This window comes from Arvicola amphibius, chromosome 6 (assembly GCF_903992535.2).
Source record: "Arvicola amphibius chromosome 6, mArvAmp1.2, whole genome shotgun sequence".
Taxonomy (NCBI): domain Eukaryota; kingdom Metazoa; phylum Chordata; class Mammalia; order Rodentia; family Cricetidae; genus Arvicola; species Arvicola amphibius.
In genome coordinates, this window is record NC_052052.2 from 115,987,133 (window position 1) to 116,003,237 (window position 16,105).

The 16,105-nt window shown below is 46.8% G+C and overlaps 1 protein-coding gene across 2 annotated transcripts in view; it reads right to left on the minus strand.

Moving 5' to 3' along the window:
• Window positions 1-8,827: 8,827 nt before the first annotated feature.
• The window catches only part of Edaradd (EDAR associated death domain), a 66,501-nt gene continuing 59,223 nt past the window's right edge, over window positions 8,828-16,105 (minus strand). For both annotated transcript variants that reach the window (XM_038335310.1, XM_038335308.1), the window contains exons 5-6: window positions 15,516-15,561; window positions 8,828-10,490 (exon numbers count right to left, since the gene is read on the minus strand). In XM_038335310.1, coding sequence (XP_038191238.1) covers window positions 10,108-10,490; window positions 15,516-15,561 — 429 coding nt within the window. In that variant the 3' untranslated portion in view covers window positions 8,828-10,107. The remainder of the gene's footprint in view (window positions 10,491-15,515; window positions 15,562-16,105) is intronic.

Consider the following 16,105-nt stretch of genomic DNA (forward strand, 5'->3'; position numbering starts at 1 on the left):
GATTTTACACTTGTATGCAACAGCATATATGTGTAGGTCTGAGGGCAACTTGTGGGAGCTGGTTCTCTCTTCCCAGCATGTGGGTCCTGGGGATTGAACTTGGTCTATCAGGCCTGACGGTAAATACCTGCACCCACTGAGCCATCTTGCTGTTCTGAGTTAACATATTGGAATGCATTTTGCAAAGTGTCTCTTTACTCATTGCAATGAGAGGGACCGGCTCAGTAAACAAACTGTGTGACTTGATACTTCTGGGGATAGATTACAAGGCCTGAGAGATCACAGGCCTGGTTGGGGCAGCCCTGGGCAGGGACCTCCCTAGACTAGCTCCCCAGAGATCAACAAGGAGCTGGCTCTCTAGTATTGACAGTTGCTTAAAAGAGCTTGGAAGGAATCTGGCCCCATCTCCTCTGAAATATTCCAATCTAATATTTAAGTATTAATTCATCATCTCCTTGGCTGCCTTATTGTTCCCAGTTAAGGAAGCTTGCCAGAGAGAGGCAAACCATTCTCCATCATATGTTTCTGTCAAGTGGTGTATGAGAGAATGGCCTGATTCCATGAATAACACGAAAAGTGAATCCATCATGGACCTGAACAGACTTCTACTGTGAGCTACCAAGGGCATGTTTTACTTAGACTGCATTTTTTTCCAAAAAAAAAAAAACCTTTTTTCTTTGTTTTGAAATTGCATTTTATATTGAGTTATTTGGTTTTTTTTTAACTGCAATTAGGCAACCATGATAATTGCTAGTGGGTTTTAAGCTGTGATAGTTTCAAAACAGACATATCTTAGGTTCCTGGATGGATTCACAAGGCGTTCTCCTCATTTAAACTGACAGAGATAATTTTGTTTGGATGGGATGAGAGAATGAGGAATTCAAGCAGGTAACAACTTGTTTGTTTTTGATTCTGGGTCGCTCTAGCAGACACATGAAAGATGAGCTGCAGAGCCAGGAGTGAGTCTAAGCAGTTCTCAGCCTGTGGGTCGTGACTTCTTTGGGGTCTATAGCAAATGTTTACATTATGATTCATAACAGTCGCAAAATTACAGTTATGAAGCAGCAGTGAAATAATTTTATGGCTGGAGTCACCACAACATGGAGAACTGTATTACAGGGTCACAGTGTTAGGAAGGTTAAGAACCACTGGCCTAAAGAGAGGTGGGCAACTCCCATTATGGAGTAGCTAGATAAACCATATGGTGAGATGTGGTAATCCTAGCGATTGCCAGGCAGACACAGGGATCTATGTATGGGGGTGCGGATGTGTGGGTGGGTAGCTTGCTAGACAGCCAGCTCAGTCTAATACCTGAGATCCAGGCCAGGGAGACACCCTGTCTCAAAAAAAAACAAGATGTGCTAGGCAGTGGTGGCACAAACCTTTAATCCCAGCGCTTGGGAGGCAGAGGCGAGGCCAGCCTGGTCTACAGAGTGAGTTCCAGGACACCCAGAGCTGTTACACAGAGAAATGATGTGGGGCATCCTTCTGTATGCTATAAATAGCTGTTGCTTTTATGGATTGATGAATAAAGCATCTTTGGTTTATGGCAGGGCAGAATATAGCTAGGCAAGAAAGTCAAACTAAATACAGGGAGAAAGAAGGCGAAGTCGAGAGATGCCAACAGCGACTGGAGGAATAAGATGCCCAAGAATTACCGGTAAGGCCGGGCGGTGGTGGCGCACGCCTTTAATCCCAACACTTGGGAGGCAGAGGCAGGCGGATCTCTGAGTTCGAGGCCAGCCTGGTCTACAAGAGCTAGTTCCAGGACAGGCTCTAGAAACTACAGGGAAACCCTGTCTCGAAAAAAAAAAAAAAAGAATTACCAGTAAGGCATGGGCCATGTAGTGATACACAAATGAATAGAAATGGGTTAACTTAAATGTAAGAGCTAGCTAGTAATAAGCCTAAGCCATCGGCCAAACTTTTATAATTAATATTATGCCTCTGAGTGGTTATTAGGGAACTGGCAGGCAGGAGAAAAATGTCCAGTTACAAAACTCTGTCTTGAAAAAAACCAAAAAACCAAAACCAAAACAAAATAAGTCAAGGTGAATGGCACCAGAGGAACGATGCTGGAGAACTGGAGATTGACCTCCACATACATGCATACCTGCATACCATGTATAACTGCAATCTTATATGTGCATGTATACACACACACACACACACACACACATGAGATCATTGACCCAGATGGTAGAAGTTGGAGAATTACTTTAGAGACCAAACAAGACTACATAATGAGAACCTGTATAGTTTTAAAAACACTACCCAAAGAGAAATAGACCAGGAAGAGGAGGAGAGTCTTAAGGATGTTTGGAGCTGCTGGTGGATGATTGACATGGAGAACTCTGGCGGGACACAAAACTAAGAGGTAAATCATGGAACAGGTTGAGTCTGAGGTGTTGATAAGGCTCCAATCAGAGATGTCAAGCCCATAGATATTAGAGGACAGATGAGGTCAGAAGAGGCAGGCAGTAATGGTGAAACAGCCCTTCACATACAGACACAGTACACTGGAGCCCCTCCCGGGAGGCCAACTGCTCACCCTTTCTCCTGCTCAGTGCTCCTGGACCACCTTTGCCCACATCCCCAGTCCCATCAATCCTCACCTGCAGCAAGTCTACCTGTCAACAGCTCCTGGGTTGCAGGACCGTGTTGTTTATCTTAGTATTTCCAGCATCTGGGATGCATTTCAGAAAACCACTGGGGTTCAAATAATGGATAATGGGGCTACAAGACATGAGCCAATGACTACACTGGAATCTATGCAAAGTAGGTCTTAAGGGCTGACTCGATCAGTAAATGGCTTTTTGTCCGAACACGAGGACCCGAGTTTGAGTCCCATAACCTATATAAAAATGCTGGACACTGAGGTATACATTTGTTTTTCCCACACTGGGGAGGCAGACAGGAAGATCTCTTGGGCTCCCTGGCAAGCTAGCCTGGCCTAATTCATGAGCCCTAGGCCAATGAGAGAACCTGTCTCAAAGGAGGTGAATGGTATATTTTCATCAGGCTAACACCCAAGGTTGTCCTCCAGCCTCCACATACATGCACATATGTGCAAAACACACCCTTCCCAGAAACATGTACACATTAAAAATGAGACATCCATTGGAACAGCAGTTGACATCAGTCTTTAATTTTGTAGCACCCATTATTACAGTAATAAAAGCTTTCCTTATTCATAAGAAAAACAGAATCATACAGAAGATGAAAACATAGACAGAGCCAAAAAGATAGTACCAAAGTATACAGATGGTATCCAGGGATGCAGGGATGTCAGAAGTGTTACCTTCTTGGGATGAAATGTCTTGCATAAACTCCCGAGGGGGTGCTGCAGAAGACAGTGGTCACTGGACTGTCACGCAGAATGGAAGAGCACAGAGCACTCAGAAAACATTGAGGTGCTTCCTCTTCTACCCCCAAGAGAGCTGGGTAATTTCATCATTTCACCTCCAGCTGCATCTTTGACTACTTTGGTTCCTTTTCAGTACATGTGATCACCTGGGGATCCCCTGGCAGACATAATTCCCAGAGACACTCCCCTCCACAGCCCCAGGAAGGAAGACGCAGGCCTTGCTTCTAGGATCCTTCAAGTCTAGGTTTTGGGTACCCACAGGTGCTCCATCCTCTAGTGCTAAGGCTTCAGTAGCCCCAGCATCTTGGCTTCGATTCTAAATACAAGAGAGACAAGATTCACCCTTCCTTGTGCATACCGAGTACCCAGGAGTCCCAGAGTGGGATCGATGTCCCAGGCAGCAATGAGAAAGCAAATGTTTCTTAGTCACTGACTGGGCATATGTAGGTATGTGCCCTCCAAAGGTGTGTGCCTTTCGGTTACAAGAGTTAACATCAGTCTTTGGCTTTGTAACACCCAAAGGAGAGAGTGGCTGGCATTGCTAGGCCCACAGCATTGCTTCTGTGTATACACATGAGAAGAAAAAGCAGATTTTGCTGCCAGCTCACAGGAGCAATACTGTTGGTCAGTGGAGGAAGGGGATTTGAGATGTACATGCATTAAAGTCTCTGAACAAGCAACACAGACAGCAACATCATAGCCTCAAATGAGAGGAAATTATTAAAGAAGGGACAACAGGATTGGTTTAATAATAATAATAATAAAAGGCAAGGAAGAAAGAAAGTCTTTGCTCAAAACCAAATGATATGTGTTTAATCGACTAAAAAGGAGAGGACAGAAGAGAACAATCTGTTCCGCCTTTTCTATTAACCCTGTCTTTAGAGGCACATCTTTCTGTGATGTTGATGGTCGAATACAGGTGAGGGAGAAGACCACCGCATCGTGGCATCCTTGGGTGCCAAACTGGGAGATGAGTAGACCCGACAGACACAACTGTCCTTGTGGAGACAGGTCCACCTAAGTGCTGCTAGGTGATTACCAGGCCTCAGAACTCTTGTGCCGCCACTGTGCTGGGCACGTCCTGGAGCCAGGAGCCTCCGTCTCAGCCATGTCACCCTTAAGAGTGTCTGTGTGCGCCCGGTCACAGAACAATCACACCCTTTCTCTGCCTGACCAAACCAGACTCTAACTGGAAACCAATTTAGAGTGTATCAACCAGCAGGGGGCAGCACTGTATTAAAAAAATACTGTTCAGAATGAACCACAAGGTCTTTGCCTAAATTTCCTGTATTACTGAGTTTTATTATTCAGTGCTACAGAAGTAGGTGGTTGTACAGGGTCTTTTAGAAGCACAGTTGGGACATCCTAGCACATCTGCAAGCCCTAGCTAGTTAAAACCTCGCCATGCGGGTCCCCAGAAGGGTGTAATCTGCCCCTGTGTGTGCGACTGTCCAGCGCGGCTTTGAGTCCTTCCCTTTCATCTGACTCTTCACTATTGCAACCAAATAAAACGGACAGTATATAAAGCCTCCTCACAGACCACTGCAGATAGAAATTTGGCCTAAGGAAAAATATTTTTGGAAACATAGCTAAGGGGATTTCGACATTGTAATAGGAGAACAACGTGCAGCTTATACTGTGCTCATCATAACACAGACGCCCAGGGTAGAAAACTCTTCTGGGTTAACGGTGACGGGTGGAGAACGACTCATCAGTACGAGCTCATGCTGCTCTTGGAGAGCACCTCAGTTCAGCTCCTAGCACCCATGTCTGGCAACTCACAGCCACCTGCAGCTCCAGCTCCAGGGGATCTGACACCTCCGGTCTCCACAAACAGCTATATATTGTGCACATACTCACACACAGACACGTAACTAAAAATAATAAAAGTAAATATTTTAAAAAGTGATGACTAAGCTTTCAAAAGTGATTTAATCAGTTGGTGATAAAATGACCTCCTTCCTCCCGGCTCTCCCTTCTGTGAAGTACCAGGGTATTTATGCTTCTGTTGAATGTATTGGCCATAAGCTAATTTTAAATAAGCTGATTTGCGCTTCAGCTGAGAATATCCCCCTGACTTTGACCTTCTGATCCTCTGCCTCCACTTCCAGGCGCTGGAGTTACAGGCCTGCACCACCACCGTGGTGCTGAGGAGCAAACCCAGGACTTTAGGCTAGGAAAGCACTCTACCAGTTGAACTACATTCCCAGCCCTAGCTTGACATTGTCTTTTAGAGATTTATGATGGAGAAGATTACTTTCATTGGTTAATAAAGAAACTGCCTTGGCCCTTTAATAGAACAGAAAATTAGGTAGGTGGAGTAGACAGAACAGAATTGTGGGAGAAAGGAAGCAGAGTCGGGCAGACACTTCAAGCAGTCGCCATAGTTAGTCGCCATGCCTCTCCTCTCCGAGATGAACGCAGGTTAAGATCTCTCCTGGTAAGCGACCACCTCGTGGTGCTATATAGATTACTAAATATGGGTTAAAGGAAGATGTGAGAATTAACCAATAAGAGGCTGAAACTAATGGGCCAGGCAGTGTTTAAAAGAATACAGTTTCCGTGTAATTATTTTGGGTAAAGCTAGCCGGATGGCGGGACGCAGCCCCGCCGCTCCTTTTACAGATTTACTTCTCTGTGTGTGTGTATGTGTGTGTGTGTGTGTGTGTGTAAGCGCATGCCATGTGTGTTTGTGTGTAAGTGAGTGTGTGTGTGAGCGCATGCCATGTGTGTTTGTAAGTGTATGCCATGTGTGTGAGTGCCCCTGGAGACTAGAAGAGGGTGTCAGATCCCCAGGAGCTGGTGATACAGACAGCTGTGGGCCACCCCATGTGTGTGCTGGGAACTGAACACGGGTTTTCCGGAAGAGCAGCAAGCACTCCTAATTGCTGAGCCAGCCCTGCCTGACAGTTTTGATCCAACTCTAGAGAGACAAGTTCGGTGGAGACTTGCAGCCACAGCTGTGATGCCGCATGACCAGTTCAGTTTGGAGGCTGAAGTGCTGAAAACACTTCCTGTGGAGGCGGCGGTCATGCAGATCGGCTGCCCCAGGCCAGCCATGAAAAGTGTTTGCTCTGAAGTTTGTGGTGTATGGGACTCAAGTTTGGCTGGGCATGGTGGCCCATCCCCATAACCCCAACACTCAGGAGGTGAACTCAGGAGGATCAGAAGTTGAAGGCCAGCCTGGGCTACATATCAAGTATGAGGAGAATCTGGGTTTTCTGAAACCCTAATCACCATAAATCAAACTGTGGGGATTTTTTATGGGTGGGATTTTCACCTCAGTTCTTGGTTTAAAAATCAGTACCGTTAGGAAGATGTTTAAGTTTTAATCATTTTTGCCACTGTGGCCCACGGGAGGGAGTTAGAAGCCATCATTTCGGCGGCTGTGTTCCAAGCCACAGAGACTCTAGGTAGAGCGGGGATTCTACTGAGCTGAGGACATGGGTGGAGAGAGAGTCAGGAGCTAGCTCATGCCCTTCCGCCTGGGCCTTCTGCTGCACCTCTCGTCCATCCGGAGTTCCTCCTCTCCCTTCTTTTCTCTGGGTGTGGCAAAGGCAGATTCAGAGGATGGGTATGGGGGGAGCAGGCTGATGAAAGCAAACAGAAAAGGGGCTCCCCCTGCACCAATGCCTCTGGGATGATCACAAATTGGGCCAAAGTGACAAGTCTGCTTGGTGGAGATGGGAGGGAAGGGGCTTTCTGGAAACATCTGGCTAGACATATGTCAGCCTGGGAACTATCCCTTTCCTCCCCTGGGAGTTCTGGGATACACTGGGATGCTAGGGCCGATGTCTCCTAATGCTCCAGCACCCCCTACCTCTGAGCTTCACCTGCTGAGTTCCGTTTCCTGTAAAGTGATTACCAAAGCCCTCTCACTTCCCTATGGTTGCTTCTGCTCTAAGAAGTGAGAGCAAAACCAGATGTTGTGGTCCAGCACTTGAAAACCAGAGGCAGGCAAATTAGAAGTGTGGGGTCATCATGTGCTACGTAGTGAGTTTGAGAGTAGCCTGGGCTAGGAGTCTCTGTGAGAATAGCCAGAGCACAGAATGGACAGCTTAACAAGAAAGCTAAGCAACCAATCACATCCGTGAAATAGCAAAGACATTCTCTAGCAAGTTCTGCTGGGAACCTAGGTCAGGCCCATGATGCAAAAAAAAGTCTGATTTTTTCTGAGAAACTTTTAAAAAACATCTGCATTTAGGGGCTGGAGAGATGGGCTCCGTAGTTAAAATCTGCTCTTGCAGAAGTCGAGTTCCCAGCGTTCACCTGGAGGCTGTAATTCCAGATCTAGGGTATCTAACACGCTCTTCTGACCTCTGCAGGTACCATGCATGCTTGTGCACAGGCATACATGCGAGAAAAACACTCATACAAATAAAACAAATCTGAAAAGCATTTAAATGTCTGCATTTGATCATTAGCTGTCACTTTAAATATGTCTGGCAATAAGTGGACATAAATGTGATGAATCTGAGCAGGGAAGATGCAGGATGTAATTAAATTCCTAGTGAACCAGAAGTGATGGGCAAGTCTCATCGTAGACTTGGCTGCTTAGAGGTCACGATGGGTAAGAAGCTGACTTTATTTACCAATAACCCAAGGAAAAACCTATTTGTTATGGGGGAAAAAATGGTGGCTTAGAGAATCCCCTTTTGAGCTCATCTTAATATCTCTGTCCTATGTCATCAATGTTATTCTTCCTTTTTGTTTATTTTAATTGAATTAGTGTATATGTGTACGGGTCTGTGAGATTGTGTGCACATGTACATGTAGAAGCCCCTCAGGACACTTCCACCTTGTGCTTTGAGCAGGATCTCTCACCAGCTCGTAGCTCACCACATATGCTAGGCTGGCTGGCAGGTGAGCAACCTTCCATGCCCATGTGCACCACCATGCCCAGCTCCTATGCTGGGCTCTCATAAAAATAACAGCCAGCCTTGATGTGAGAATTTGTGCCTAGTCGTATTCTATCTTGTTAACGCCATGTGCGGTTGATAGCCCTGGGAGGCCTGCACTTTTCTGAATTGGAAGTGGAGGAGGAGTGGATGGAGAGGAGAGGAGACATGTGTGGAGGGGAACTGAGAGCAGCGGAGGGAGAGGAAACTGCAATTGGGATGTAGTGTATGAGAGAAGAATAAAAAATCATGAATAACAGGGGTGCAGGTGCAGCTCAGTGGTAGAGTCCTGGCTGAGCATGTTCAAGGCCCTCAGTTCCATCCCTGGCACCGAAAAATAAGCACGGATAACAAGCAGGCATTTCTTGTATGTGTGTGTGTGTGTATATATGTATGTATGTATATATGAGTGTGTGTATGTGTGTGTGAGTGTATGTGTGTGAGTGCATATGTTTGTGTGTATGTATATGTGTGTATGTGTGTTTGCATGTGTGTCTGTGTATATGTATGTATTGTGTTTGCATGTGTGTATGTATGTGTGTGTTTGTGTGTGTTTGTGTGTGTGTGTGTGTGTGTATGTGTGTAGGTCCGAGGCTGACTTCAGGTGTCTTTCTCAGTCACTCTTTACCTTCCTTTTTGAGACAGTGTCTCACCCTGAGCACAAAGCTTGCCAATTTGACTCTGTTGGCTAGCCAGTGAGTTCCTGGTTCTGGTTCTCTGGTACTGGGGTCACAGGCACACATTGCCATGTCTGACTTTCCTGCAGGTGCTGGATATTGGATATTGAACTCAGATCTTCATACTGATAAGCTAAGCACTTAACTCAATGACCGATGTCCTCAGCTTCCCCAAATGGCATTTTAAAAGATTTGTGTGTGTGTCTGTGTGTGTGTGCACGTGTATGTGTTGTTGTTTTTACACGTGGATACAGATGTACATGTGCGTGTGCATATAGTTGATGTTGAAATTTTTCTTCAATCAATCTCTACATTGTTCATTGAAAAAGAGTCTCTCGATCGATTCCAGAGCTCACCCATGTGACTAGCCTTGGCTAGTCAGCTTGCTCTGGGAGTCCTGTCTCTCCCTTGAGTGCCAGAATCACAGATGGGCTGCCACAGCATCCCACATTTATGTGGGTTCTGGGGACCTGAATTCTAGTCCTCATCTTATGCAGTGAGCACTTTAACCACTGAGCAATCTCCCAGCCCCCAGAGGGGATGTTGAGTACTAGTCTTTGCCAGTACCATTCCCATGACACTTACTAACCACTCTGCTCACCTACAAACCGTACGCTTTGTATTTCTTTTAAAAATACTAAATCCAATGACAGTATTGATAGCCCATGAGTTACAAAAGTAAATAAAGAAGATGGCCCTTGTGTCCAGGCCATATCATAGAGTGCCCTCTCCTAAGCCCTTTACAACAGAAACAGCAACAGTGACCAGGCCAGGGTGACTCCTCCATCCCATCTTCTGCTAGGCTGGGAGTGCAAAGGCTCTGCATAGGATGATGTGGGCATGTCCAGAGACAGCAACGGTTTGGGATCCCGATGCAATCTTTTCTTTCCATGATGGCACGATTCTGTCCCAACCACAGGCTTTGGCCCTATGCAACCTACAAGATATTCTTCCCCAATTACAGATTCAAATATTAAATTAAAACAGATGTGCAAAAAGAAACAAATACCTGCCACCCAAACCGAACCCATCCTTCCACAAGCCGCCAGCTTCAGGGACAACCGCTGCCCATTCTACATTTCATCTGAAAATCTTAAGAGCAGGTCCATATTCCCTGTGACTTATGCTGGTTCCGCTGCAGAAAGGCCAGTGCCAGAAGGGGATCCTAGAAGTGCATGGAGCTGTCCGAGGGTCCCCGGTGGGGCCACTCCTCATCCACCCACCTGCGCAGGATCTTCTCCACGTCAGCCCTGTGGTAAAGTCGGCAGAGCTCCATCAGCTGGACCACAGTCCTCTGGCTGTTTCGGAACAAGAACTCCAGCGTGGGGCTCTGGGGCCTCTGTTCCAGGAAGCACAGTTCATCGTAGGGCATGCCCCACTTGCTGGCAAAATTCCTCCAGTTCTTCACGGTCGGGTGGCACGGATCCAGCTTTATCCTGATCACATCTAGCAAGTCCTGATCATTGAGCAAGTCGCTGATGGTGGGGACCCGGGGTGAACAGGAGGAGCAAGAGCAGCCTTCCTTACATGGCTGGTTTCTGCTGACACCTGCAGGATGACAGAGAAGCCACAGGTTGGCCAGGGGCCTGACATACACAAGCGACATTCCCTCTATTTTCCTACTGTCTTGGCGACACCATTGAAGTGTCACACAGCCTTCCCTGAATCGTCCAGAACAGTCGTTCCTCACTGCTCACAATGCTGTTCTTCTGTGTGCATGCAAGTGTGCACAGATGTGCAGCATGGGTGTGTGGAGGCTAGAGAACAACCTTGTGTGTCACACCCCACCCACACCTCTAGTTCAGCATCTCTCACTGGCCTGGAATCGACAGGGTAGGCTAGCAAGCCCCGGGGATCTACCTGGATCTGGACCCATTTTTCAGGTTACTGCTATGCATTGTCTCTGAGGCACCTGCCTTTTACTTTTAGATAGGCAGCAGCAAGAACTTTGCCCACTGAGCCCGTTTTTGTTTGTTTGTTTTGTTTTTGAAGACAGTATCTATCTCTGGCCTGGAGCTTATTAAGTAGGGTAGACTGGCCAGCAAACCCCAGGGATCTCTTCCTCCTTAGCACTGGAGTCAGACATGTGCACCACGACCACAGGGATGCTGGTAATACAGATCAGGTCCCCGTTCTGCAAGGCAAGCACTTTGCTGACTGGGACATCTCAGCAGCTCCTACGGTATTACCCTGTACAGGAAAAGAAAGGCTGGAAGCAGGAGCAAGAGTTGATAAAGCCAACTTTCCTTCCCATCCATGCTTTCCCCTATTCCAGCATACGCTTGGAGTGCCATTGACCAGATTGAGGGTTCCAGGACCAATTCATGCTTGTGCACACATCCTTCTGCCCACGACAACTTTTAAAATGACATTTATTGTTGTTGTTGTTGTTGTTGTTGTTGTGTGTGTGTGTGTGTGTGTATGCACAGGTGCCTGTGCCCCACATCCCATGAAGGCCAGAGAACAAATTGCAGGACTCGGTTATCTCTTCCATCACGTGGGACCTGGGGATTGAACTCAGGTTGCTTGCTAGGCTTGACAGCAAGCACCTTTCCCTACTGAGCCGTTCCACTGGCCTCCCTGACAGCTTTTAACCCCAAACCTAGCACGTGAAGATGGCACTGTGATTGCTCACAGCCCCTCAAAAGTCCTTGAAAAGGAAGAAAACTGGTCCCCGCCTGCTCCCTGCACGTACCTGAAAACCAAAAGCATATCTGTCATGGCTAGTGGCAGAAAGATTTCTTTGGGAATTTATAGCCTCCTCCTTATCATTCCTTTGCTTTATCTGTCTTCTTTACTCAGAGAGGCTCTGTCTGAAGTGTGGCCAGCAGCCCCCGGGGTGTGCGGGGAGCTGGAGGCAGGCCGAGGAGCACACCAGGCTCTAGCTTGGGCCTCACCCAAAAACCGGTTCCCACCCCAGCTTCAGTCGTCTCAGTGTCATCTATCACCAGGAGGCAAAAGCACGAGTGGGAGGGGAAGTGAGTGGGGAAGAGGTATCAGGAAGTCGCTCACTGAAGCCCTCGGTGGTGCCACTCTGTGGACACGGCCATGAGCAGTGTCAACTGCACAATGATGTCTCCAAAGTCTGAATTGGGTTTAAAGGTGATAGGCTTGGAAAGTTGTGGGGGTGTGACCTTTACCATAAGATGACACATTGCTACACATGCTGTCACCGAGCAGTGGCTGTAGGAGAGTAAGGAATTTGAACAAAGGCGGGGTGAGGAGATGTCCCAGCTGATAAAGTATTTGCCGTGTAAGCCTGAGTACTAGCTCAGCCAGGGCTACACAGCATGACTCTGTCTCAAATATAAACGGAACAGCAGCCTAGGGAGATGGCTTGGTGGTTAAAGCATTTGCCAAACAAGCATGAGGGCTTAAATTCAGACCCCCCCCCCCCCCCCCCCCCCCCGGCCCCAGACCCTCTGTAAATGCTGTGTGAGTGTGATATCCTCAAAGGCAGAGAAGGATTCACAGAGCAAGCGGCCTGGAAAGATGAGATCTCGCCTCAGTGAATAAGGTGGAAAAGCAATACTGGAACCCATGTGAACTGATACATGAGAACATTTCAAACTGCCTGTTAAAATCATAAGCTGCGTCAGGCACCGTGGCGCACACCTTTAATCCCAGCACTTGGGTGGCAGAGGCAGGTGGATCTCTGTGAGTTACAGGCCAACCTGGTTTACATGGCGAGTTCTAAGACAGCCAGGATAACATAGAAAGACCCTGTCTAGGAAACTGAAAAGCATAAACTTTAGGTGGTGGGGATATTTTCTAAGAAATATATTTAGTCCCCTCCCACACTTCAAATACTTCTCATATCTCATACAGTATTCTATCTGGAGGGACAAACTTTGAGATGTCCTGAGGAAGAGAGAACAAAGAAATCACTAGTTTTGGGGGAGGACCCGATACCTCTCAAGTGATAGATAGGCCCTGGGTATACAGTAGACACTGAATAAATGACACTTACTGTAATGACAAGGAACTAGCCCTTACTCCAGTGACAAATTCTCTCTAGAAATTAAAAAGCAGGGGCTGGCAGGATGGCTCAGCACTTGGGTGTTTACAACCTCCCGTAACTCTGGTTCCACGGGAGCTCATGCTCTTTTCTGTCTCCTTGGGCCCTTGCATTCATCTGCACAGAGCCCCACCCACCGCCACACACATACACATAATTAAAAATTAAAAATAAATAATATTTAAGAATAAATTAAATATGTATTTGCTCCAAAGGTGGATAACTGAGGATTCTGCTTCTCCAGGGAAGGAGGTGCAAGCATGCATGTCGCTTCCCCTGACGGCATTTCAGAAGTGAAAGGGAGAATTCAGTGGGGGACGAGGAAGCTAGGAGTACATGTTGCTGGAAAACAGTACAGACTTGGTCTCCAAATAAAAAGATTGTGGGTCAATTCTAAATCTTGAAAGAGAGGAGTTGATTGAAAAATATTCATCCCTCTGTAAAAACTCACTTCGATTCTTTAACCACTCTTGTCCTACTGGTCACTTCTAAATAAGGGGATGGGGATCAGCTCAGAGCGCAGAGCCCTGGGGGTATTTATAGGGCTTGTGCAGCAGGCTTGAGGCCTGGATTTAGTTCCTGGCACTGCATAAAACTGGTGCACGCCAGGCAGTGGTGGTGCACGCCTTTAATCCCAGCACTTGGGAGGCAGAGGCAGGCGGATCTCTGTGATTTCGAGGCCAGCCTGGTCTACAAGAGCTAGTTCCAGGACAGCCAGAGTTGTTACACAGAGAAACCCTGTCTCGAAAAGCCAAACAAACAAACAAACAAACAAACAAACAAACAAATAAAACTGGTACACGCATGTTGACCCCAGTACTAAGGAGGTGGAGATAGGAGGATCAGAAATTTGGGGGGCATTCTCAGGCACATAGCTAGCTCAAGACTAGCTTGGACCAAAGGGGCATAGAAAGAAAAAAAAAAGGTGAGAGAGCATTACTAGGGAGAGGTGAGTGAGCGTTGCTAGGGAGAAGGTGAGAGAGCGTTGCTAGGGAGAAGGCCCTTGTGGCCGGGCAGATGGCCTGTTGCACAGGTGTGTGCTAAGCCCTCGTCCCACTCTGTGAACACAGGCAATGACATTGGTCTCAAAAGTGGCTTCAAGGATTAAAGACATCATCCATTCAAGCCTCCTCCTAACACAAGGAAGAGGCTTGAAGAGCCACTGTCCTCCTCAGTTGCGGGGAGGACAGTGGCTCTTGAGCTTCACTTGGGATGGAACCCACTGATCCCTTCCAACCCTTGCAGGAAATCCTCCTCACATCTGGGCCAGCCACCAAGGTCCCATTTTAATCAGTGTGGAGCGGCAGCAGGGCACGGGAGTTTCCCAGCTCCTGCAGAGACTGCAGATGCAGAGCTGGGATGGAAGCTACAGTCTTGAGGAGTGACTACAGGTCAGTGGCTGTCAGCACAAGAAGTGTGTAGGGTCCACAGACGAAGGAGGCCAGATCAGAGAAAAACCTCTGAACATTTTCAGGAGTACTTGGGATATAGCTCAGAGGGAGGACACTTACCTAACATGTGAGGGCCCTGGGTTCCATCCCCTGGACTGCATTGGGGTGGTGAGGGGCCTTGGATGAAAACACACCTTGCTATGTAGTTGGTTGTGCCAAGGTAGGATGGAAAGTCACTCTATTCTGCATGCAGGTTGTAAACAGTTCTGATAGGTTTTCCCCTCCCACAATCTCTTGCCCTCTTCTGGGTAACTTGGGCCTTTCAGAAGGGATTCTATAAAGAATGGAAGCTACCGAGAATTCGTCATCAAAACACATTCAATAGGTGAGTCCCTCAGGCACTCAAAGGGACTGGGACATGTTCATGAAAGATGGTGTTCCCAGTGTATGGACTGATACCAGGCTCCATGGAGGTGTTTGGGTCCCAGGAATAAAGAATATCCCCTACTGTACCCAGAAAATATAACAAAGATGAAGAGTCACTGGGCAAGCTCTATGCTTTGGTTACCTAAGCACATGCTATTGTTTAAAAACAAAGTACAGTTGGCACTGGAGAGATAGCTTATTCAGTAAAGTACAGTTAGAGCTGGAGAGATAGCTCATTCAGTAAAGTACAGTTAGAGCTGGAGAGATAGCTCATTCAGTAAGGTACAGTTGGGATTGGAGAAATAGCTCATTCAGTAAAGCACTTGCTATGCAAGTCTAAACATCTGAGTTTGGTCCTCAAAACCTACATAAAAAAGCCAGGGCTAGTAACATCCATCTGTGGTCCTCATGATGGGAAGGTGGAGGGAAGAATCCCTAGCCCGCTAGCTCAGTCTTATCAGAGACCTCCAGGGCCTGGTGAGAGTTTGTCTCAAAAACTGAGACACACACACATGCACACACACACATACACACAAGCATGCACATATGCATGCACACACACATGCATGCACACATGCACACAATTATAATCAACATGGATGAATGCTAACTGCTGATTGTCAGATAGTTATAAAGTCACATGCATAACACAAGTCAATGATACACATATTCACTGCATAACTTTCATGACTCTGCCCAGACATTCCCGATGCCCAGGAACCTTAGGCAATCCTTTACCTGAAAGGGGATCTCCAGTGCTGTCTGGAAAGTCATTTTCTTCTTCCTAAAACAAAAATCAACCTTCATTAAAATCATGGCCACAAGAAAATGACAATGTCAACCTTCCTTGTTAGTTAAATTTCTACCAACTAAGTATGAGGGCCTGACTGATGCTCAGAGATGGCCCTTCAGTGATGGTGAGCTACAAGAATGTGGAACAAGCCCAGGATGCAACTGCTCCAGGAGACACTGGACAAAGGTGAAGCAGGCCAGGGTCCTATCTCAAATGTCTGAAGGCATATAACCATGGGAACATGTAACCAAGTCTCCTATTTTATTTTATCCTTATTATAAGCTGTTTTCTTTGTTTTGTGTAAGCAGAAGTTTTTGTTCTGCCCAGTTCCACAGTCATTCAATCCCAAAGAAACACACAGAGGCCTACATTAATTATAAACTGGTTGGCCTATTAGCTCAGGCTTATTAATAACTAGCTCTTACAACTTAAATTAACCCATAATTCTTATCTATGTTTAGCCACATGGCTTGGTACCTTTTATCAGTGCAGAATTTTCATCTTGCTTCTTCTGCATCTAGCTGGTGCCTTTGCT